This window comes from Mesoplodon densirostris, chromosome 5 (genome assembly GCF_025265405.1).
Source record: "Mesoplodon densirostris isolate mMesDen1 chromosome 5, mMesDen1 primary haplotype, whole genome shotgun sequence".
NCBI classification, from domain to species: domain Eukaryota; kingdom Metazoa; phylum Chordata; class Mammalia; order Artiodactyla; family Ziphiidae; genus Mesoplodon; species Mesoplodon densirostris.
Window position 1 is genome coordinate 150,208,822 of NC_082665.1, and position 22,981 is coordinate 150,231,802.

Sequence of the window (22,981 nt, forward strand, 5' to 3'; positions counted from 1 at the left end):
AAATATAGCACCCTAAAATAATCAGTATAACTAACAGTTTTTATCCCATCTAAAACTGAATTGTACCTATTTGTAAAGTTATAAGCTGGTTTTTTATTATGCAGATTGTCTACATTGTTTTACCTTGGATAAAGGGCCAAAGTTCATAAGTAATTTATTTTCTGTGGTTAGAGGGTGATGAAGAAGATGAAGCTAATAAAATTGAGGCCTTACATAAGAGAAGGAATCTACTTGCTGCCTTCAGCAAACTTATCATCTACGATATTGTTGACATGCATGCAGCTGCAGACATCTTTAAACACTACATGAAGGTATAGTTTTACAGTCTTTTTTTTAAACGGGTAAAAGGATATTTATTTATTAAGATAGTAGTTTCATATTCTTATTTTTCTCCTTCCACTTAAGTGGCAGAGAAGTTTGCAATTAAAAATGAAAAAATGATGAATAAGCTAAAATTGACAGCTCTTACCTAAATATTATTGATGATTTTCTGACATATTTAAAATTCTTCTCTTTTATATATGAGCTTTTTATCACTCTATACTATACTATACTATACTATACTCCATAAAGTAGGAGTTGCTTACATTTATATGAAAGAATGCCTTTTTATTTTCATGAGGCCATGGACTCTTACGGAAGAAAGGTAACTCTCTTCCCTATGAAATCTCTTCAGATACATTTATAAGTATGCCTACTACTGTGTTGCCAGGCACTCAAGTTACAAAGATTTTTAAATTCCTGCTCCAAAGTGGTCTAAAGCTGGAAATAGTCAAGTAATTAGACAATTGCATTTATACAGTATAATAGAGGTACGTATAGGGGTTCCTGGAAATATATAAAACAGATACCCCACTCTTAAGAAATATGAGAGTTAGTGAAAACTGCTTAGAGGTGCCTTCTGAACTAAGTCTGAGACGATAAGCATAAATTAGCCAGTCAAGCAAAAAAGTAGTGGGAGGACTTTTAGGCAGATTGGACTTCGTGTACAAAGCAAAGGAAATGAATTGTTTGGGGGAAATGCAAGTAATTTGATACAGCAACATAGATGGCTTATGAGAATGGAGCCAGAGGTAAGATTTAAAGAAACTGACAGGGTAGACCTTATATGCCGTGTGAGAACTTGGGATTTCTTTCCTGAGGGAGGTAAAGAGATGTCGAAGGGTTTTATACCATTCTTTATATGACAGGATTTTGATAGGTAGTTGCCTTCCTGGCTGCTCTCCTTTCCAGAAGCTGCATTTTGTTTCTGAACCACAAAAAAAGCAGTGCTCAAAAAATCTTTGATATAGCCTAAGAGGCACACTTCTCAGTTTGTGTATTTTGGCCTTGTTCTTATGTCAGAGACAGTATTTTATTTTGCCCATGTTCAGAATATTGTGTATTCCATTGATTCACGTGTTTATGTCCAATTCTAGTTATGACATAGTAACTAAGTCATCATATTTTGCTAAACAACTGCAGTGTGATGAGCACTGTGTTAGTAGCCAGGGATTTAAATAAGACATGATTCCTGCACTAAGGAGGTTACAGATTAACAGAGAAACTGAAATGTAAACATAATATAATATAACATGCTAATAATGAATAGCTGCCTGTGTTCTATGCCATTTATATTTGAGATACTGTTCTAAAGCTTTTACATTATCTTTGTTGATTACAGTAACTCTGTGAGTTACGAAATAATATCATCATTTACAGATAAGGAAATTAAGGCTCAGAGAGGTTAAATAACTTTCGAAGATCCACACAACTTTTTTAAAAATTATTTATTTATTTATTTATTTACTTACTTACAGACTGCATCAGGTCTTAGTTGCAGCATGCAGGATCTTTCGTTGCAGAGCATGGGTTCTTCATTGCAGCGCGTGGGCTTCTCTCTAGTTGTGGCACGTGGGCTCCAGATTTCACTGGCTCAGTGGTTGCAGCGCGAGGGCTCCAGAGCACATGGGCTCTGCAGTTGCAGCACGCAGGCTCTCTAGTTGTGACGCGTGGGCTCAGTAGTTGCAGTGAGTGGGCTTAGTTGTCCCGCGGCATGTGGGATCTTAGTTCCCTGACCAGGGATCGAACTGGTGTCCCTTGCATTGCAAGACCAATTTTAACCACTGGACCACCAGGGAAGTCCCCACACAACTATTAAAGTAGCAAAACCTGGCATTCGATTTTAGGTTTGCCTAGCTTCAAAGCTTAGCTCTTTCCACTAAACCATAAAGCCTCATCATGATTACTATAGTGATAGATGTATAAATTACAAAGCAAACACAAATAGAGACTTAAGTGAGCAACCAGAGAAGGCTTCCAAAAGTAATGTCGAAACGGGGTTTGGTTAGATGAATATGAGCTTAATATGGTTTTCCTTGTCATCCCTTAGCAATACTGTCTTGGTTTCAAGAAATAAGCTTTATCATCCTTAGCAATTTTTACACTCCTCTGTTCTTTCTAGGCTTTAATCTTTTTGTGAATATTTTAATAGTTGTTTGCTATTCTTTATTATACATCCTTGTCTATTTGGCTTTTTGCCTCATTTCTCTATGTGATCATTAAAAATCCGAATTTATTGTTGATCTACCTGTCGAACCACTTTAGTGTTCTCATATATCTTTGTCTTTTTATCTGCATTGAGATATTTTTAATTGCACTGAAAGGATGATTCTTTCAAGACATTTCCCCTTTTTTTGGCTATCCTTTTTTTTTGCACCTCACATCATGGAAGTATACCCATCTTCTTGAAGATTATAAAAATCCAGTTGCCAAGCTAATATACTCACTTCTTTACATAGGTTATAGGTTTTATGCTCTAGCTTGGAAGTAACATCCAGATTTAATGGTCTCAAAGTTTTTCCTAATTATTTACTCACAAGGAAAACTCTTTAAATCCTGTGTCCAAAAATTGAATTATAAAGAAATTAGTTGAATTTTTCTTAATCACTGTTGAAGAAATCAGTGTTTTTATTTTTTATAATGGTAAAATATAGACATGTTATGGGGGATAATGAGTGCACAAAAGTATTCAGTGAAAACTTAAATCTGTTACTGTAATCTGCCCTTCCCCTTACTTAGGCCTACTCCCCAGAAGTAAGCAAGCAATTTTAACTGTTTTGATTTTAGCTCTTTAAGATGTTTCTGTCAGAGTTCTGTTTCTTGATTTGTCACCTTTTAAATCTATTGAATCCATGTTGTAAAGAATGAGGAATTTTGCTCACCTATATCACTTCTTCTCCTCTTGGAATTACCAATTTTTTAGTTTTATTATTATTAGTTATTTCATAATTTTAAATATCAAATGTGTATTCCTTTAACTTTAGACAATATCTTTTAACTCTCATTAGGTTTTTAAGATGAAAAATTAAACACCTCTGTACTCACCTTTCCATTTCTTCCATGAGCCTATTCTTTATCTCATTAAATATCAACAGTTTTAAAACTATGTTTTTTTCTTTTTCTCACAGTATTACAATGACTATGGTGATATTATTAAGGAAACACTGAGTAAAACCAGACAGATTGATAAAATTCAGTGTGCCAAGACCCTCATTCTCAGTTTACAGCAGGTAAGAAATTTGAAGGGAAAGAGATGAAGAGTAGAATTAATGTTATTGAGCACTTCCATGTGCTTATTATTCTGTGCTAGGTATCTTACCTCATTTAAATTAGGTCATTACATTAATACATTACTATGGATACTTTCTGGTACAAAGATGTGTTAAGTGTATTTTCTTTAGGAAGACAGTCCTATAGTTCACATTTCAAATAGATGAAATCCTAAGGTGATCTATTCTTAGACCAGATGAAATGCCAAATTGGATATTTTAAAAGTAATCATTTTTAAAGAAACAATTTAAAAATACATTTTTAAAGTCTTTAATAAGGGAAGGGGCAACAGTAGTATCCAAAGAAGAAACTATGTCACATGTGTGGCCTAAAGAAGGTTTCTAGTAAACGCCTGGTATTAACGTGGAGATGGGAGAGCTGGGGGTGGCCGTAGGTCTGTATGTGTATATTTAGCCTATGACAAAGGTCAGTGGGGAAAGGATCGGGCCTATGCAATAGGTGATAGCCCTACAGAACATGCACCCAAAATAACTACCAGGTGGATCACGTATAAATGTTAAAAATTAAAAGTTTATAAGAAAATAAAAGGATATTTTTATGTCCTGGAGTAGGGAAGTCCTCAAGGAAAGAAGCCACAATGTAAAAAATTGATTAGATATATATATATACTTACACAGATTTATACATCAACCAGCACTCTGAACAAAATTTAAAAAACAGTGACAGATTGTGGGAAAATATTTTTAATCATACATAGCAGATCCTACAAATCAGTAACAAAGGTAAATAAATCCCATAGAAGTGAGCAAATGAAAAGCCACTTTTCAGAAGAGGAAACTTTAAAAAGCAGTAAACAATGAAAAGAGGCATAACTTAATAATATAATACAGATTGAAACAAGGAGACATTTATCACTGCCAAATAGACTGGCATGAATTAAAATGATAGTAATACCAATGATTGTTAAAGATGTGGCAAGAAAAGGTCCCTTGTGAAAGCAATTGCTCTTACCTTCTTGGAATATAATTTTGCAGTATATTTCAAAATTTAAGGTATACATTCCTTTTAAACCAGTACTTTTGCTACTTAGGTATCTACGTAGATACATGCAGGTGTGCACAAAAACATATATGTGAAAGATGTTGTACTGCAACAGTCTGTGTAATATTGCAAAATTGGAAATAGTCTAAATGTCCATCAACAGAGGAATGGTTAAATAAACTGATACTCTGAAGTAGCTAAACGATTATTAAGACAAAATATTAAGTGAAAAATACCAAGTTTCAGGATAAAATATATCGTACAGTACGATTTATGTAGAAGTTAAAACTTTATATATGTAATATATTAATGTGTCTAAATTAGTCTAGAAAACTTTCAAACTTTAACAATGATTATCTTTGGAGAGAAGAATGATATATAATGGCAAAGAGAAAGAACTTTTACTTTGATATTCGTACAGTGAAATATATTCTTTGTAATTTATTTTAAATGTAAATTTTAAAGTTTAAGGCTATTGTGTACAATTATCTGTGAAAACATTTTAAAGTTTAAGAATTTATAAACAATTATCTATGTATAAATTTGAAAATCTCTGGAAGAACTGCTGTTTCTAGTCATGGCAGAGTAAGTAGTTTAAGCTGGTCTATTGCTAAATAAACCTAAAATGGTAGACAACATAATTAATAGAAGGTAAGAGCTATTTCAGTGAAATGGTGTGATTAAAGTGTATTGAGAGACTGGGAGATGAGGAAGAAAACAAATGTAAACAATACTCAGGATCTTTGTGTGAAGAGAATGAGAAAAACGTGTTGGTAGCTGGCGGAGGAGATGGAATTAAGAAGTTAGGGTTGTTTGTTTGATTTTTAAGGAGCATGCATCTAACAGAGAGGGAATAGTTCATGGATTCAGGAGAAAGCAGTAGCTCAGGACCAAACCACTAAGTAGGTAAAGGACAGGGAGATTCAGTACATAAGCAGGGAGTGGCTTTAGATGAAAGCTTGGGCTATCCGTCTCTCATAATAGAAGGGAAGGCAGATAATCTAAGTGTCTGACTTTGATGACAGAATGATGATTGCTTTTATATTCTTTAGTACTCCAGAGTTTTGTTTCTGTTATTTTGATACAATATATGTAATGTCTATGTAATTATAAAACCTCTTCACTCAGTTTAAGAACTTTTTTGTATATTTTGTTATTGGGTGGGAAAAATCACCCCATATATCTTAATGGTCTTCTTTTACATAATGTTCTTGTCTAAGATGCAATAAGTGAAAAAACAAAGTTCTGAACCCTGTATTTCATATATTACCATTCCTGTGAAAATAACAAAAAGAATACATAGATGTTTATGAACACATAATATATTTTTGTAAACATATTTCCTTTTCCCAACCCAAAATGTGTTTCTTTTTGGTAAAAAATTAATCACACAACTAGCATGAAAATGAGCTCAAGAAATAGTAGATGACTTGGAGAACGGGAACAGTGTGGCTACTGTTAGTACAAGGAGGGAAATATGTATTTTACCATATGGCTTTTAAATATTTTTAAATTATATTACTTATTCTAACAATAAATAAATATTTCTTAACTATAGGTTTTTTCCTCTTTTTTTTTCTTTCTACCAGTTGTTTAATGAACTTGTTCAAGAGCAAGGTCCCAACCTAGATAGGACATCTGCCCATGTAAGTGGCATTAAAGAATTGGCACGTCGCTTTGCCCTTACATTCGGATTGGACCAGATCAAGACACGAGAAGCAGTTGCCACGCTTCACAAGTAAGTGAGCTAAATAAACACTCTGTTATATACAGTCTGGTTTACTGGAATTTACCAGAAACAACTATTATATGACCAATTTTTAAAGGGACACATGTTAGAATTTTCAAGTTATGAGAACTTTAGAGGTTGTCTAATCTAGTGATTCTCAACCAGGAGGGTATTTTTAATTTGAAAAATAGTTAGCTACTTCACATATTTTTTCATCTTATAAAGTATAGAAAGGAAAGTTTAACAGGATGCTCTTATCTGGTCTATTGGTGAGAAAATGTTGTGGGAGACATAGGTTTAAAAGCACTGTGCAACTTCATTTCATAATGGAAAACTGAATGACAAAAAATTTTAAGTATCTTACAATAACTCAGACACCTGCTTGGTACCATGACCAACTCTAAGAACCAAATTTTCTAACAATCTCAGTATCTTTCCAGGGTATTCTGTTATCTCTAAAAGCTACACAGGAATTTAGCTTTGTGGGTGTTTAGCTGTTTCTTATTATTTTTCCCAATATAAGTTGTTTTCCACTGTAAATAGTAAAATTAAATATTATTATGCAACTATGTTATACAAATTAACATTATTTTACCATTTGAATTTGTCAGATTTTACTCCCTTCAGTGATGATTTTGCTGCCTTCCCAACTATTTTTGAAATTCTAGCCCATTGAAGAACTATACTAGCTATTTGGAAAAATAAGACAATATTTTCTTTTATTTCAGGGATGGCATAGAATTTGCCTTTAAATACCAAAATCAGAAAGGACAAGAATATCCCCCTCCTAATCTGGCTTTCCTAGAAGTACTAAGTGAATTTTCATCTAAGCTTCTTCGACAAGACAAAAAGACTGTGTAAGTTGCACGTTGCAGGACAAGTGGCTTTTATCATGACACCATTATAATTTTAAATGTTTAATTTTTGAAAAAAATCATCTAGATATAATTACTCTTGGTAACTTAGGCTCTGATAAGTTGTTTTAGGGCAGCAGTCCCCAACCTTTTTGGCACCAGGGACCGGTTTCGTGGATGACAGTTTTTCTCTGGATTGGGGGTGGGGGTGGGGAATGGTTCAGGTGGTAATGTGAGCTACGAGGAGCGGCAGATGAAGCTTCGCTTGCTCACCCGCCGCGCACCTCCAGCTGTGTGGCCCAGTTCCTAACAGACCCGGGGGTTGGGGACCCCTATTTTTTTTTTTTTTTTTTTTTTTGCAGTACGCGGGCCTCTCACTGTTGTGGCCTCTCCCGTTGCGGAGCACAGGCTCCGGACGCGCAGGCTCAGTGGCTATGGTTCACGGGCCTAGCCGCTCCTCAGCATGTGGGATCTTCCCGGACCGGGGCACGAACCTGTGTCCCCTGCATCGGCAGGTGGACTCTCAACCACTGCGCCACCAGGGAAGCCCTGGGGACCCCTATTTTAAGGGACTATAATTTTCTTTCAAACTTTTATATAGTTTTTCTTTGATTGTTTACCTTTCAGTACCCTAGAATTTGCAAGTGGAAATGATTTCTTATTCTCTAATTCAAAGATCTATGAACACTGGCTTAACTATTGTGGAACACTTTCTTCTTTCCTTTTATATTAATTATATTTTAGTTTTGTTTTTGACTTGTTTCAAGAAGACTGAAGGTCCATTTCACTTATAGTTTTCTTTAGGATGCTGTTCAGGTCTTCTATTTTCTTTTTGTTCAGTTGTTCTATCCATTACTGTAAGTGGGGTATTAAAGTCTCCAACTATTTTTACTGAATTGTTATTTCTCCTTTCAGTTCTCAGTTTTCGCTTCGTGTGTATTTTGGGGCTCTGTTGTTAGGTGTATATATGTTTATAATTGTTATGTCTTCCGGGTGGATTGACTCTTACTTATCACTATAAAATGTCCTCCTCTGTCCCTAGTAATTTTTTTCTTAAAGTCTATTTTGTCTGATACTAATGTAACCACTCCAGCTCTATTTTAGTTACTATTTGCATGGTATAGCTTTCTTTCCATCCTTTCCCTTTCTGCCTTTTTGCCTTTGAATCTAAAGTGTGTTTCTTGTAGACAGCATATACAGGCATACCTCAGAGATATTGCAGGTTCACTTCCAGACCACCACAACAAGAAAGCAAATATTGTAATAGATAAAGCAAGTCACCTGAATTTTTTGGTGTCTCAGTGCATAGAAAAGTTATATTTACACTCCACTGTAGTCTGTTAAGTGTGCAATGGCATGATGTCTTAGAAACAGTGTCCATACCTTAATTAAAAAATACTTTATTGCTTAAAAATGCTAACCATCATCTTGACAATGCAGAGTTACTGCAAACCTTCAGTTTGTATAAAATGTAGTATCTGCAAAGCACAGTAAAGCAAAGCACAATGAAATGAGGCATGCCTGTAGTTAGATCATGTTTTTTCTTTTGAAACAGTCTCTGCCATAGTAATTTCTATTTTTTATATGTCTGTGCCTTTGTTTTTTCCCTCTTTTATTGCCTTCTTTTATATTAAATGGCTATTTTCTAGTGTAACATTTTAATTCCTTCAGAGATCTTTAATTATATTTTTTAGTTATTTTCATAGATGTGGGTATGAAATACCATCTGCTGTCATTTCCTTACTCTAATACATCTTTGCTGTCACACACTTTCTCTGTGTACGTTGTCAAGTACACATTTCTAAGTTATTGTCCCAGTGACAGAGCAGTGCATAGTTTTATACAATTACTTTTTAAAATCAGTGAAAAGGACAAAAGATAAGTATATATGCAATTATATTGTCCTTTATGACCACCTGGTAATTACCCTTCAGCACTCTGTTTTTTCCTGTAAATTCAGATTACTCTCTGATTTGTTTTTAGCCTGAAGAACTTCCTTTAGTATTTCTTGTAAAGCAAGTAAGCCAGCAACAAATTCTCTAAGCTTTTGTTCATTTGAGAGTGTTTTTATTTCATCTTTAGCTTTGAAATATAGTTTTCTAGATACAAGATTTTGTGTTGATAGCGTTTTACTTTCAGCACATTGACTATGTCATCCTGCTGCCTTCTGGCCTCTACTGTGTCTGATGAGAAGTCAGCTTTTAAACTTATTGGGAGTTCCCTTGTGTGTAATGAGTTACTTTTCTCTTACTATTGATACTTTTCAAGATTTTTTTAATCTTTGACATTCAACATTTTCACTGTGATACATCTGGTTGTGGATCTCTTTGCATCTATCCTGCTTGGACTTTGTTGAGCTTTGAAAATGTGTAGATTCATGTTTTTCATCAAATTTGGAAGTGATTAGCCATATTTCTGCAAATTTATTTCTACACCTTTCTTCTGGTACTCCCATTATACATGTCAGTGTACTTAATGAATCCCACATTTCTCTCAGGCACTGTTCATTTTTCTTCATTTTTTTTTCTCTCTGCTCTTCAGATTACATAATCTCTATTGATACGTGTTCAAGATTACTGATTTCTCTTCTGCCAGCTCAGATCTGTTGAGCACCTTTAGTGACTTTTTAATTTCCATTGTTGTACTGCAGAATTTCCATTTGATTCTTTTTTTTATATTTCTATCTTCTTATTCATTTTCTCTATGTAATGAGAGATAGTGTTATTATACTTTTAATTCTTTAGACATGGTTTTCTTTAGTTCTTTGAACATATATATAATAATTGCTTTGCAGTTGTTGTGGGCCAAGTTTCTATTGCTTGGGGTTTTTTCCTACATATGGATTACATTTCCCTGTTTCTTTGTCTCATAATTTTTTGTTGCAAACTGACCATTTTAGATAATATATTGCATATGTGATACATTGTAAAATAATAATTTAGCTACTCTTGATATTCATTCTTTATCCTCCTAGAGATAGATGTTGTTGGTTGCTTGGTCATTTATTTGGAGTAACAAACTCTGTGAGGTCTGTTCTCTTGCAGTATTCAGCCTCTGCTGTCCCTACTCAGATCTTTTCTTCCCTTGTTTTTTATCATTTAGCCTGTGGCAGCCCCTTATTAATCAAAGGTTGTGCTTAAACCTCCTTAGCAAGTTAGATTTTTACTGTTGGATGTGGGTGTGGCTTTTGAAAGCTGCTATCACAGTTCAGAATGTTTACTTTGCCCCATGGTCAGCCAGGGGACCAGCAGCTTAGAAGGTCCCTCTCTGATTGCTCCTGAGAAGGGCAGTCTTGGGCCATGTACCGTCTTCCAGACTAACAGGAAAACGTGTGATTTAATTTATTTATGTGATTTATTTTAACTTTAATTTTTTAGAGCAGTTTTAGGTTCATAGCAAACATGAGGAGAAGGTACAGAGAGTTGCTATCCCATAGACCCCCTGCCTCTACACGTGCATAGGCTCCCCCACTATCAACAACCAACACCAAAAAGGTTGTTTTTGCTGGGGAGAGGGTATGCCAAGCTCCTCACGCCACCATTCTAGAAATCCTGCCCTGGTTTGAACACTTTAAAAGAAAATTCAATAACCTTTTTGAGCCAGACTTCTGATTTTTTTTTTATACATTGGTATTTAAAAACAAAGAAAGGAGTAAAGGAAGAAATACACATACACCCTTAGTAATACATTTGCTTGTTTAAAAGTATTCCAGAGGGGCTTCCCTGGTGGCGCAGTGGTTGGGAGTCCGCCTGCTGATGCAGGGGACATGGGTTCATGCCCCAGTCTGGGAGGATCCCACATGCCACAGAGCGGCTGGGCCTGTGAGCCATGGCCACTGAACCTGAGCGTCCGGAGCCTGTGCTCCGCAGCGGGAGAGGCCACAACAGTAAGCGGCCCGCATACTGCAAAAAAAAAAAAAAAAAAAAGTATTCCAGGAATTTGTGAAGCAAAACCTTGAATTTTCAATCCCTCTATTTCTAAAGGTAACCACTGTTAATAGTTTAATGTGTGTCCTTAAGGATTCTTCAGAACCTTCAGAGAGAGAGAGCCTCAAGTTATGAAAAAAAATTAAATAAGTGATGCATGAACTGCTTCCGTAAAAATGACCGCTTCTTTTGTGTTTCTAGTCACTCATACCTAGAAAAATTCCTAACGGAACAGATGATGGAAAGGAGGGAGGATGTGTGGCTTCCACTCATCTCCTATAGAAATTCGTTAGTCACTGGAGGTGAAGATGATAGAATGTCCGTGAACAGCGGAAGTAGCAGCAGCAAAACCTCCTCAGTAAGGAATAAGAAAGGACGACCTCCACTTCACAAAAAACGAGTAGAAGGTAAGTGTGCCTTTGTACTATGAGGCAAATAGTGTGCCTGATAGTATCAAGATAAATGAAGTGGTAAATAATCCGTTGAAGCAAGATAATACTGTTAAGCACATTATTTCCTTGTATGTTTCATATACACTGAGAGGTTCAGCCACAAAGCTTGTAACAGACAAAATGGGACAGAAGCGGGTCAAGGAAAAAGAGCTGAAAAAGCATTGAACACAGAGGAGGACAGGCACAGAGAAAAAGAGGAGACAGGAAGCTTTATAGAACTGATCCCCTTACCATAGATCTCTAATACATTACAATTTAAAATAAGACAGTCATAATGTTATTCTATCAAAATGCATCCTAACATAGGAGCAATTTTGGTAAGCTGAGGATGGAACTCTGCAGCACAGTGAATATACCAGAACAACTTCCCATTTCCACCACTTGGTCGGACATTTTATTTTTGTATATTAAATTAGTGATGGCCAGATCTGGTTTTTTAACCCTCATAGGCTATGGGGAACAGGGGGTTGAACGGTCATGAAAATGCGATCAATAATAGATATTCCTATATCCAAAAAGACTAAAGATTGCTTTATTAAACAAAGCATTAGTCTTAAACTAAGAAAACTCAAAGTAAAAATGCTTATTTCCTCAAATAATCTTGCTCCATCTCCATGCTTCTCCTAATAAAATCTCTCCAAAGCAAGAGAGGACAGTGATCTGAATCATGCTCTGTTGCCCCTTTTCACAAACTTCTGTTTACCTCTGCTGCCTAAAAAATAGTGACTCGTCAAAGACTTTGCTGAAATCTGTAGCAAAATTAATCAGAATTTAAGTCTAATGTTTCTTTCATCATTGGGGAGGCAGTATTAACTATTGATGAAGAGCACAAACTCTAAATTCAGAGTTCTAGAATTCAGACCTGGCTTTCTCATTTTTCAGCTGTGTAACCTTTGAGCATGTTACTGAACCCCTCTAAGCCTCGATCACTGATCAGATGAAGGATGATCTGAGTACCTATCCTGTTAGCTATTGTGAATATTAAATTAGATACTTCCCCCAAAAAACTTAGCGCACACAGTGATTACTTAGCACAGTGCTTGGCACATAGGCAGCATTTGATAAGTGTTAGCTGCTGTTGTCAGAATGTTGTCATCATATAGTAATGCCCCTTTTCTTGCATCAGTCAGTAGATTAGGCTGAATGTATATTTCGAAGAGAATAAAAGATTTGAAAATATTTACAGACTTGATGGTAAAGTTTAAGATTACCTTTCAAGTTTCAGCTTTGGGGCTTAAAATCTTTTTGGTCCAGAAATGAAAACACAGAACCCTGTCTTTATAGTATAGGATCCTGAACTGTTCTCTAAAGAATGATGCCAGTCATTTCCTTTCAGAAATGTCTTCTAGAGCAGCCTTTTTATCAGGGCACCCCACATCTATTCCTCTATCTGTATTTCTTTTCTGTTCACAGCTTTTCTTAGATGTAATGGTCATCTTAGCCAGAGTTCATCAAATCCTTGCTATACCAAGAATGTGTTTTACGTGCATTACATCACTTAATCATTTATTTGTAATATGACTAATATTTGTAAAGCACTTAGGTCAGTCCCTGGCACATAATAAATGCTGTATAGATGTTTTATAAACCAATTCTGAGTTCAACAGTATTATCCAGGTTTTACACAGAAGAAACCAAAGGCTTAGAGAATTTAGATAACCATTTATCTATACATTAATGGAGCAGTTAGTATTATCGTCCTCAGGACGGAGAAGCATATATGGACCAGATAACCTAATCTGGTAATCATTAAATTGCAAAAAAGAAAACTTGCTCCGTATCAGTTTCAAATTTACCAAGTAACTAAGGTAAGTTACATGTCCAGAACCCTTAAGCAACAGAGTTTCATCTGTTTGGAATGAAGATGAGAGAGCTTTGCAAGAAGTGTTTTCATTGAGGCATCTTGAGGGTTAGGAGGATCTCTTCAAGAAGAGTGAGTTCTTCCTGAAGTTACTCTTTTATTCAGTAAGTCTTTACCAAGCACCTTCCTAAGAACTGCACTAGATGCTGGAGATTGGGTATTAATTCCCAGTGAAGAAAGGGAGACAGAGAAGCAGGCAATTTCAGTTCAGCATGGTGAGTGCTCTGATGGGCCAAAAAGGTTCTCTGGAAACATACAGGGAGTGACCAAACTCGTAATGAATCAGGGAAAATTTTTCTGGAAAAGATGACATGTAGTAGAAAGCTGAAAGATGGTTTACCAGGTTAAGAACCTAAATGAAACCATTCCTGTGATCATAAAATTTTAAGTGCAGCAGAGAATAAAAGTTTTGAATTAAATGTTGAATGAAAAGTGGTATGAATAAAAGCAGATGTCACATATCCTTGCTCAAGAGAGTCAGTAGTGAGCTTCAGATCAGTGGAATGACCTTAGCCAGACAATGGGTAGGTATTTCCAGGAACAGAAAAGCCTCTCCAGAACATACATGCGTCTGACAAAAGTTTAGAAACTGGAGAATACACTGAGAGAGAGAGAGAATGCTTGATAGCAAAGGAGGAGCCTCACATGCACATGTCTCTGAGACTTATTGGGGGAGGAAAAACAATGGGATTCATACTACATTTTGTGATTAAAATTCTTCAGAAGAAAACACATAGCAGTAATACTATTTTTTTTTTTTTTTTTTTTTTTTGCGGTATGCGGGCCTCTCACTGTTGTGGCCTCCCCCGTTGCGGAGCACAGGCTCCGGACGCGCAGGCTCCGGATGCGCAGGCTCAGCGGCCATGGCTCACGGGCCCAGCCGCTCCGCGGCATATGGGATCCTCCCAGACCGGGGCACGAACCCGTATCCCCTGCATCGGCAGGCGGACTCTCAACCACTTGCGCCACCAGGGAGGCCCAGTAATACTATTTTTTAAGTCTTCCCACATCAAGGAAATGCAGTTGACCTAGAACAGTGGGGTGAGGGGGAGCATTAGGGGCACCAACCACCTGTGGAGTTGGAAATCCATATCTAACTTTACAGGTCCGTGTACTTGGTTCCGCATGCGTGGATTCAGCCAACTGTGGATGGTGTAGTACTGGAGTACATACTTATTTTTTTAAATCTATGTTTAAGTGGACCCATGCTGTTCAAACCGTATTGTTCAAAGGTCAACTGTAATTTAGAATTTTGTAGGTAGAACTTTATAATTATGTAGTATTTTATCAGGATTTAGATATGCAAATAATGCTATAAATAGTAATTTAATCTGTTCAAATCTTTATAAATGATCTTTAGAAGAAGGAAAAAATAGTGCCTGGTCTCTTGAAGAAACTTAAATCTAATTACAGAGATAACATATACACATGACAGATCGCCTGCCAATGCAGGACAGTGTATAATTAAGCCCTAAGTGAGCAAGAATGATTTTGTTTCCTCTAGAAGCTAAAAAAGAATGGTAAGTGGGGGCTGAGTGGGGTGATCAGAGAAGACTTCCCTAGAGAGGTAGAAGTTAGAGGCATGAAATCAGTGAGTCCCTCAATCCAGCCCCGCAAGTATAAACTGGCCAAAGAGTTACCTCTCTGGTGACCAGTGCCTAGTTGTGTAACAGGATTTGCTGATTTCTCAGTAAAGGCCAGCCAGATTTTAAGTGCTGCTGCCTGGGGCCCCTCTAAGACCCAGTAAATAGGCCTTTTATTGCTTGAGCAAAAGGAAGGTTAGAGGGGTCTCTCTGGCCACATCCTTCCCCTTCTATAGGGATGGAGGGACTTGGAAGAGATGATAATGTAGGATAGCTAACATTTGATGTTTACATACATTACCTTATTTAAGCCTTACAACTCAATGAGGTCAGTTACCAATATCCGCTTTTGTATATGAGCAGACTGAATTTTGGAAATTTAATAGCTTATACAAAGTCGCACAAGTGAGTGGTGTAACTGGAATGCAGACCTAGGCAGTCTGCTCCAGAGCCATGCTCTTCAAATCTATGCTATAACTCCTTCCAGCGTTCATCCCACCCATGACATTCTGTGACACTCATTAACTGGAATTTTACAGATGAAAGTCTGGACAATACGTGGCTGAACAGGACTGACACCATGATTCAGACTCCTGGCCCCCTGCCAGCACCACAGCTCACTTCCACTGTACTGCGAGAGAACAGCCGGCCCATGGGAGAGCAGATTCAGGAGCCTGAGTCTGAACATGGTTCTGAACCTGACTTTTTACACAAGTAAGTAGTAAAAAATTGTTTTCTTGGCATAAAACCTGCAACTGTTAAAGTAAGAAAAATTATTTCATCTGAGCATATTGTTTTCTCAGTTAATGAGAAAACAAAACCACAAATAGTTTTATATTAGAAGATGTATAATAAGTCTGCAAACACTTGTGGATCTCAGTTCCTCAGAGTCCAGAGACCTGTAGATGCGTGGTGTCTTACTAAGTGCTGATTTCATTTAGAGTTTGCAGATTCATTGGGCAGGTCTGTTTCTCCTCAGAGATTTGCCAAGAACACATGCAGGTTTACTTCCTTGGCGAGAGAGCCTAGAAGAGTCTCTGCTAAGGTGGTTCCTAGTCTGAACACCAAATAGACTATTACTTTTATCAGCCATTTAATTAATAGTACTTTGTCTTGGTTAAGTTTATATTTTAAACTTGAACTGTTCATAGATTAAGAATTGTTAAAGCAGTGATAAATTCTGAGAATAGTGGTCCTTTCTGTAGGATAATCAAGCTCTTACCTTTTACTGCACTAGCGATTAAACTGTTTTCTAGTACCATGGCTCTGAAAATCTTGGAAAAGGCAGGGTGATGGCATGACTTTTGCTTTGAAAACCTTAACTTTTTGTTATTTTCCATTCAACTTTGAAAGTCCCTAAGCTCCTCACTTGTGTTTCTGTTCATATTAGAGTAATGCTGTGAATTACTCTAATGGATAAGAGAGAATTCTCACTAGAACTCAACAAATCTAGCAGGTTGAAAATAGAAAGGGGCAGTGTTAGAAGAATTCAGATCCTGGGTTTTCACAAGGAATCTTTGCTCCGAGGATCTGCCTTCTTCAAAGCTGAAAGGATCATCTTTGTCAGCCACTGCATAACTGGGCCATCTTAGAGGGTAGTTTGCCTTATGACCAGCACTCCCACTCCATTTCCTACTGGGGGAGGGGGGTATCCTCTTTATTGGAGCCTTGCTCCCCTGACCTTACCATGTCAGTCCCTCCTGGCTGTGGTCTGTCGTCTTTTTCCTGCTATAGATTTATAGGTTGAATCAAGGTGGTAGCCTAACATGATATAAAGACAGCTGCTTCGAGAGAACTTTATGCGGCAGATTTTAGCTACCAAATATCGTTCAAGTTTCCATCCTATAAAATTCCCAAGAGTCATGTTGATTTTGTGCAAGTGTCCATGTGCCAGTAAGGATAGAGTACAGATGACGACGATTTGGCTCAGCATGTACCTGACTCCAAACTTCCTCAGAAGGACTGAGAAAAAATGTCATCTACCCTCCCTTGTTCAACTCTGGAGAGTTCTGAGCCACGAAGCCAGCATCATTCCCGTCCCTTCAGGGACTGAGTGTGCAGCTAGGAACACTTGTAAGTAGGGCAGCAGCTGGATACAGAAGTGTGAGAAGGGCTCTTGCTTAGCAGGGATTTGGGGAAAGAAGCTGATCATTTAAGCACCTGTGGGGGGGGGGGAAGTTTTCCTCAACCTTCTTAGGGCCCCTGGCTGGGTCTAAAGATTTAACTGACAAAGACAGATTAACAGGAGAAAAGCCTACAAATTTTATTCAATTTTTACATGTACATGGGAACCTTCACAAGAGAAGGAAGACCTAAAGAAGTGACCAGAGCAGGAAGCTTTTAAGCCTTTTAGACAAAGAAACGATAAATTGTGGAGAAATGACAAGACAAATGAGTTTGGACTGGGGTCGTCCAACTAGGGCTAGGTCGTCCTCATCTTAACTAGGAAGGTAAGCATTAGCTTCACAGGGTTTGTTTGCATGTCCCTCTGCTGCCATCTCTGGGCTGATGCGAGTCTGTCTCCAGTAAAAGGAGAATTTATTTCCTGCCTTTAGGCAGAAAAGGGGGAACTTTTTCTGTGTTTTACTACTTCTTAATTGCCTTCAGCTCAAAACAGTTTTTATCTCAAAGAAGCATATCTTGGGGTGACATATTCTGATTGCCTTCACACCTAACAACTAGCCTCCACAGCCAGCTTCTCTTGGAGACTTAGGGATCTCCAGTTTACTGCCATTTCTGCAAAGACAGGTCCTTTGATAATGATCTCAACCTTTACCCTGGAATAAATCCAGCTAACTCCCCTTACATGGGGATTAGGCCAGCCAACTATGGCCGTTTTAGCATGGGACTGATTACCTGAGTTCCTCATCTGCTGCCAGAAAATGAATAATAGTACCCTCTCTTAGTCCTCAGATGCAGATCTCTTGGTTAGGCCAGCCGAAATTAGAAGACTTAAATCGGAAGGACAGAACAGGAATGAACTACATGAAAGTGAGAACTGGAGTAAGGCATGCCGTGTAAGTAGTTACATCAAGTGTCACAAGAACATGATCACTGTGTGATGGTCATTTTGTGTAACGACTTGGGTTCCTCTGATGTTTGGTCTTAGAAGAGGAGTTCAAATCATAATTTAGGATATGCTATGCAGCGTAGGATAGGAATGTGGGACATGGGTGCTTGAGGCCTTCAGCATTTGAATCCTCGTGTGCCACTCGCCAGCCACGTGGCCTCGGATAACCTCTAACACCTCTGTGCCTCTGGTTCCTCGTTTGTAAATTTGGGATAATAATGGCACCAATCACTTAGAGTTCTGTGGGAATTGACACATAGCTAGCTAGTAATATTGTTATTGCATTTAAATTATACTTCCTCCTGATGAGTTGAGATGAAATCTTCAGTTAACCAAATGAATGATTCTTAATTACCTTAGAGTTCAATATCACAATTTGTGTAGTCTACTGGTTGTAATTGGAAGGTGTGCTTTCATTGGTTAGAAGACCCAGTGTAAGAGCCAGAACTCCAGGTTCTATCAGTCTGAACAGCTTTCTGACTGTGCTTCTTCTGTATCAGTCGGGGTCTAATGGAGGAAGATGCTGAGCCCATCTTTGAAGATGTAATGATGTCATCCCGGAGTCAGTTAGAAGATATGAATGAAGAATTTGAAGATACTATGGTTATTGACCTGGTAAGGAAGTTCAATACATTTTTCTTCTGTTAAAATATGTGAATGGGTTGGCGTAATAAGATAATGCTCTTGTTTTCAGAACCCTGTGAGAGGAAGAGGAGGAGGAGGTAACACTGACCGACAGTGGGCAGGGCCCGTGTAGCGCTTGTAGCACTTGTGGGCATTTGGATGAGCTTATGTTTTTCAAGCCTGTTTTCAAAGCAGTCAGATTTTCAATTCTGGCAATAACAGGAACTGGCTCCTTATTACCTTCATGAAAAACAGCTTACACTAGATCTTTCAGTATAGCATGTTCATCTGGCCTCTTGTACTTTAAATTGGAGCCTATGTACACTGCACTCCAACATAGCAACCAAATGCAGAATATGGACCTTATTTGTTCAATGTGAAGAGACATGTTTAAAATAAGGAAATCTGGGGCCTCCCTGGTGGCGCAAGTGGTTGAGAGTCCGCCTGCCGATGCAGGGGATACGGGTTCGTGCCCCGGTCTGGGAGGATCCCATATGCCGCGGAGCGGCTGGGCCCGTGAGCCATGGCCGCTGAGCCTGCGCGTCCGGAGCCTGTGCTCCGCAACGGGGGAGGCCGCAACAGTGAGAGGCCCGCATACCGCAAAAAAAATAAATAAATAAAATAAAATAAAATAAAATAAGGAAATCTGAATATGGACTAAGTGTAGGTGATATTAAGAAATTTTCTTTGTCAGAAATAGTAATACATGGTGGTTATGTTTTTTAAAAGTTTCCATCTGTTAAGAGATACATACTGAAGTAGTCATAGGTGAAATGACATGGAGAAGAAAACAACAGGAATTCAATGGAACAAGATTGGCCAAATGTTTGAAAATTGTTTAAGCTGGGTGATGGGTGTATGGGAGTTCATCATACTGCTTTCTCTATGTATTAATTTGCTAGACTGCCATAACAAATGTCATTGACTGGGTGGCTTCAGCAGAAATGTATTTTCTCACAGTTCTGGAGGCTAGACGTCAGCGAGCATTCTGAGGCCTCTCTCCTTGACTTGTAGATGGCCATCTTCTCCCTTTGTCTTCACGTGATCTTTCCTCTGTGCATGTCTCCTCTTCTTGTAAGAACGTGGATCACACTGGATTAGAACCCACCCATACGATCTCCTTTTACTTACCTCTTTAAATGCCCTGTCTCCAAATATGGTCACATTCTGTGGTCTAGGGGTTAGGAGTTCAACATATTAATTTGGGGGGACATAGTTTACCCCATAGCATTCCGCTTTGTATGTTCTGAATTTTCCATAATGAAAAGGTTTGGTAAGAAACGTAAAGGAGACCATATCCAATCTGTAACCTCCCTCAGCCCACCCATCAGTAGCTCTCCATCTGCCTGCTTTGGGGAATTTAGTGAAGTTTTGTCACCTAGTGTTTGATCAGTCTTATAATTATTCCATGATTGAGAGGTATGTTCTTTGTTTATAGGCCCAAAAATTATTTATATGCATTTACACATTCATTGTAATTTGAAAGCCTTTTTTTATCTAAGTGATAATTAAAAGCCAAATACTGTTACATTTTTCTTTAATGTATGCTCCTGTAAAAGCCAGATTCTTTTCCTTTCAAATTGACCCTTAACAGTTCTTTATATTTATGATACTATTAGAAATATTAGCTGATTATCACAATTCATTGTCTTAATGTATCTCAGGAAAAAAATAAGTATCTGGCTTCTTTTTCCAGCCCCCATCAAGAAATCGGCGAGAGAGAGCTGAGCTGAGGCCAGATTTCTTTGATTCTGCAGCTATCATAGAAGACGATTCAGTAAATGTTAAATTATTACTGTTCTTTATTATGGTTTCTGGGTCTTGTTTATGCATGAATTTAATAATTGTGTTTCACTTTTTCTAGGGATTTGGAATGCCTATGTTCTGAAGTCTGAAGAAAATTTACAAATCTGGAACTCTATTATTTAGAGCTAGAGGCCTATATACTGTGATAGCTTGTATGGGGAAAAAAACACTTTTGATGTGATCTGATTTGTTTTTTAATCAAATGATTGAGGTCAATCCCTTTTTGCAGTGACAGAAGAGGAGCATGTAAATTACCCAAGAGAATGTTGGTGAATGTCACCTCAGAAAGACTGACCTGAAAAATCATTTGTGTCCTATTATTGGACTTATCCCAATACAGATGTGTGTGTTTTTCTGGAGGGAGGAAGAAATTTTAAATTTTTAAAACAGCTGTCAAGATAAACACTGTAATACACCTGTTTTATGAAAACTCAGCATTGAGTAAAAAAAACTATTTTTAACTTTATTTTCCTGTTGTACAATTTAAAAACCGTTTTAACATTTTGCCTTTTTATGTTTTAAAAGCTAACCATTTTTATTAAACCTATGAGTAAAGCAGCTCATCCTAATTGCCGAAGAGTGTTTTGGAGCTCACTGGATTTGGTTGGACCTTGTGGAATACAGAAATATGGAGGAGCAGAATACTGACAAGCTAAGATGAAACTCTGACAGTGCATCTCTGCCAAAAACCATACACCCTCTGTGGACATGGATATGAATTCCCCGATTTTATATACTCTTGAATAAAAAGGTTTATTTTTATTTATAAGGGGGCATAAAATAAGACATGTCCAAGCAGCCATTTTTCCAACAGATGCTGTACACCATTCATTTTATATAGATAGGGAGATTAAAATACAGTACATTTTCTATTGGTATTTGTTCTGTGCATTTTTAGCAACTTCTACCAGCAAATAAAGTATTCTCAGTAAAACAAAAATGGTTCTCAAGTTATCAGTTTGCTGTTTTTACCACTTATTTCATGCCCTGCCAAATTCAAGTTACATGGACTTCCATTTTCTTAAAAAGATAATCATGAACTCCTTCGCCATTCAAACGTAATTTTAAGTGTAACATAACCGTGTCTACTTCCCATGCACTTAATACCCTTATGCACTAATTTTGTGAATTAAGTTTACCAATTATAGAAGTATGTGCTGCATAGAAGTCTGTGCTTAGAGGGTGAAGTTCTTAAGCTTACCTTGAAATACAGCAACATTTCAGTGTTAAATGTGCATATTAAGGATAATTCTTCAGGGGAAAGAAATTATGAGTCTTCAGGACAGCCTTTAATGGTTTAGAGTTACATTCTGCTTAAACTTTTATGACTTGCTGCTACTGTTATGTTAAAAAGCCCACTTTCTTCCTTTCTGATTTTTAAAGTAAGCCTCAGAACTTCCAAACCAATCCATCCACAGCTGTTTCTGGGCTGGTTTTTAAAGTAAAGTAGCTGCAACAGAGTGATGTGGCTTTCCCTTTTTACCAAAAAACAAAAGCATTAAAAAAAAAAAAAAATCTGTGCACCCAGTGACTATGTGGGAAAGCAAAATGGATTATTTTATTCATCCTTTTAGTAAACAGACAAAACAAACTTTTCTCAACATTTGTACAGTTCTGAAAAAAACTTGGTCACCAAAAATGTTTTATCTGCTAATTGAGCAATTCCTGGGCTCCAGTTGGGGCTGGGGTCTCGCTTTCCTCCAGAAATGTGGGTTTCACTGGAAGTGAAGGGGCGGGGATGATTGGACTGTCCACCATGCCAGCCCTGCCCGCCACCTGTGGTTCTGGCCAGGGAGTAGGCTGGGAAGTGCCCTGGCACCTGCACAGATTGATCCTTGGCTTGACAGTTTCACGTGGAAAACAAACAAATGCTGACTTAGAATTGTGGACTACCGTGCAACAGAAAAGGCGTAATATCAACTCCAATGGGTTTCCAGTTCAGTTTGAAGTCAATCGAATTTTTGTATTTTCAGTGTCTCCTTGATTGGTTTTGCTAGTAATTCTGTAAATTGTACATTTGCAATATGAGGTTTTTTTCCTTTTGTACAATTTGAAACTGATGCTTCACCTTTCCTTTAATAAACTATTCAAAATCAGGCTTGTGGTAGTCATCCTATTGTTCCTACTAGGTAAAGCTTTAAAGAGGTGATTTCTTGTCCTGTCGACAGAATGATGAAGCTTTCCTTTTTTACCAAAAACTGAGAGTTTGCTCTTTCAGATCATTTGTTAAATGATGGCAAAATTCCTGTATCAATGAGGCTTTACTTTTTTAAGCAAGCAGAACCTTAGGACTAGCTCAACAGTTCTCTTTCATTCTTTGTATTTCCTTGGAGAGAGTGAGAGACTAGCTAGGCCAAGTGGTCTGTGATTCAAGAGGAAGCCTCTCGTGGGCTGCGTTTTGGAGGAGGCATTCAGGGATTATCAACTGGTCTGAAGCCTGGGTCCTTCCCCCACCTGAGATCCAGACCCAGCACTTCTGCATG

The 22,981-nt window shown here is 37.6% G+C and overlaps 1 protein-coding gene across 2 annotated transcripts in view; it reads left to right on the forward strand.

Annotated features, from left to right (window-relative positions):
* Positions 1-22,044, forward strand: part of STAG1 (STAG1 cohesin complex component) — a 436,282-nt gene extending 414,238 nt beyond the window's left edge. For both annotated transcript variants that reach the window (XM_060099648.1, XM_060099649.1), the window contains 10 exons: positions 172-311; positions 3,450-3,551; positions 6,183-6,331; positions 7,051-7,179; positions 11,304-11,509; positions 15,538-15,712; positions 17,905-18,015; positions 18,569-18,683; positions 20,389-20,469; positions 20,557-22,044. In XM_060099648.1, coding sequence (XP_059955631.1) covers positions 172-311; positions 3,450-3,551; positions 6,183-6,331; positions 7,051-7,179; positions 11,304-11,509; positions 15,538-15,712; positions 17,905-18,015; positions 18,569-18,683; positions 20,389-20,469; positions 20,557-20,580 — 1,232 coding nt within the window. In that variant the 3' untranslated portion in view covers positions 20,581-22,044. The remainder of the gene's footprint in view (positions 1-171; positions 312-3,449; positions 3,552-6,182; positions 6,332-7,050; positions 7,180-11,303; positions 11,510-15,537; positions 15,713-17,904; positions 18,016-18,568; positions 18,684-20,388; positions 20,470-20,556) is intronic.
* Positions 22,045-22,981: the final 937 nt, after the last annotated feature.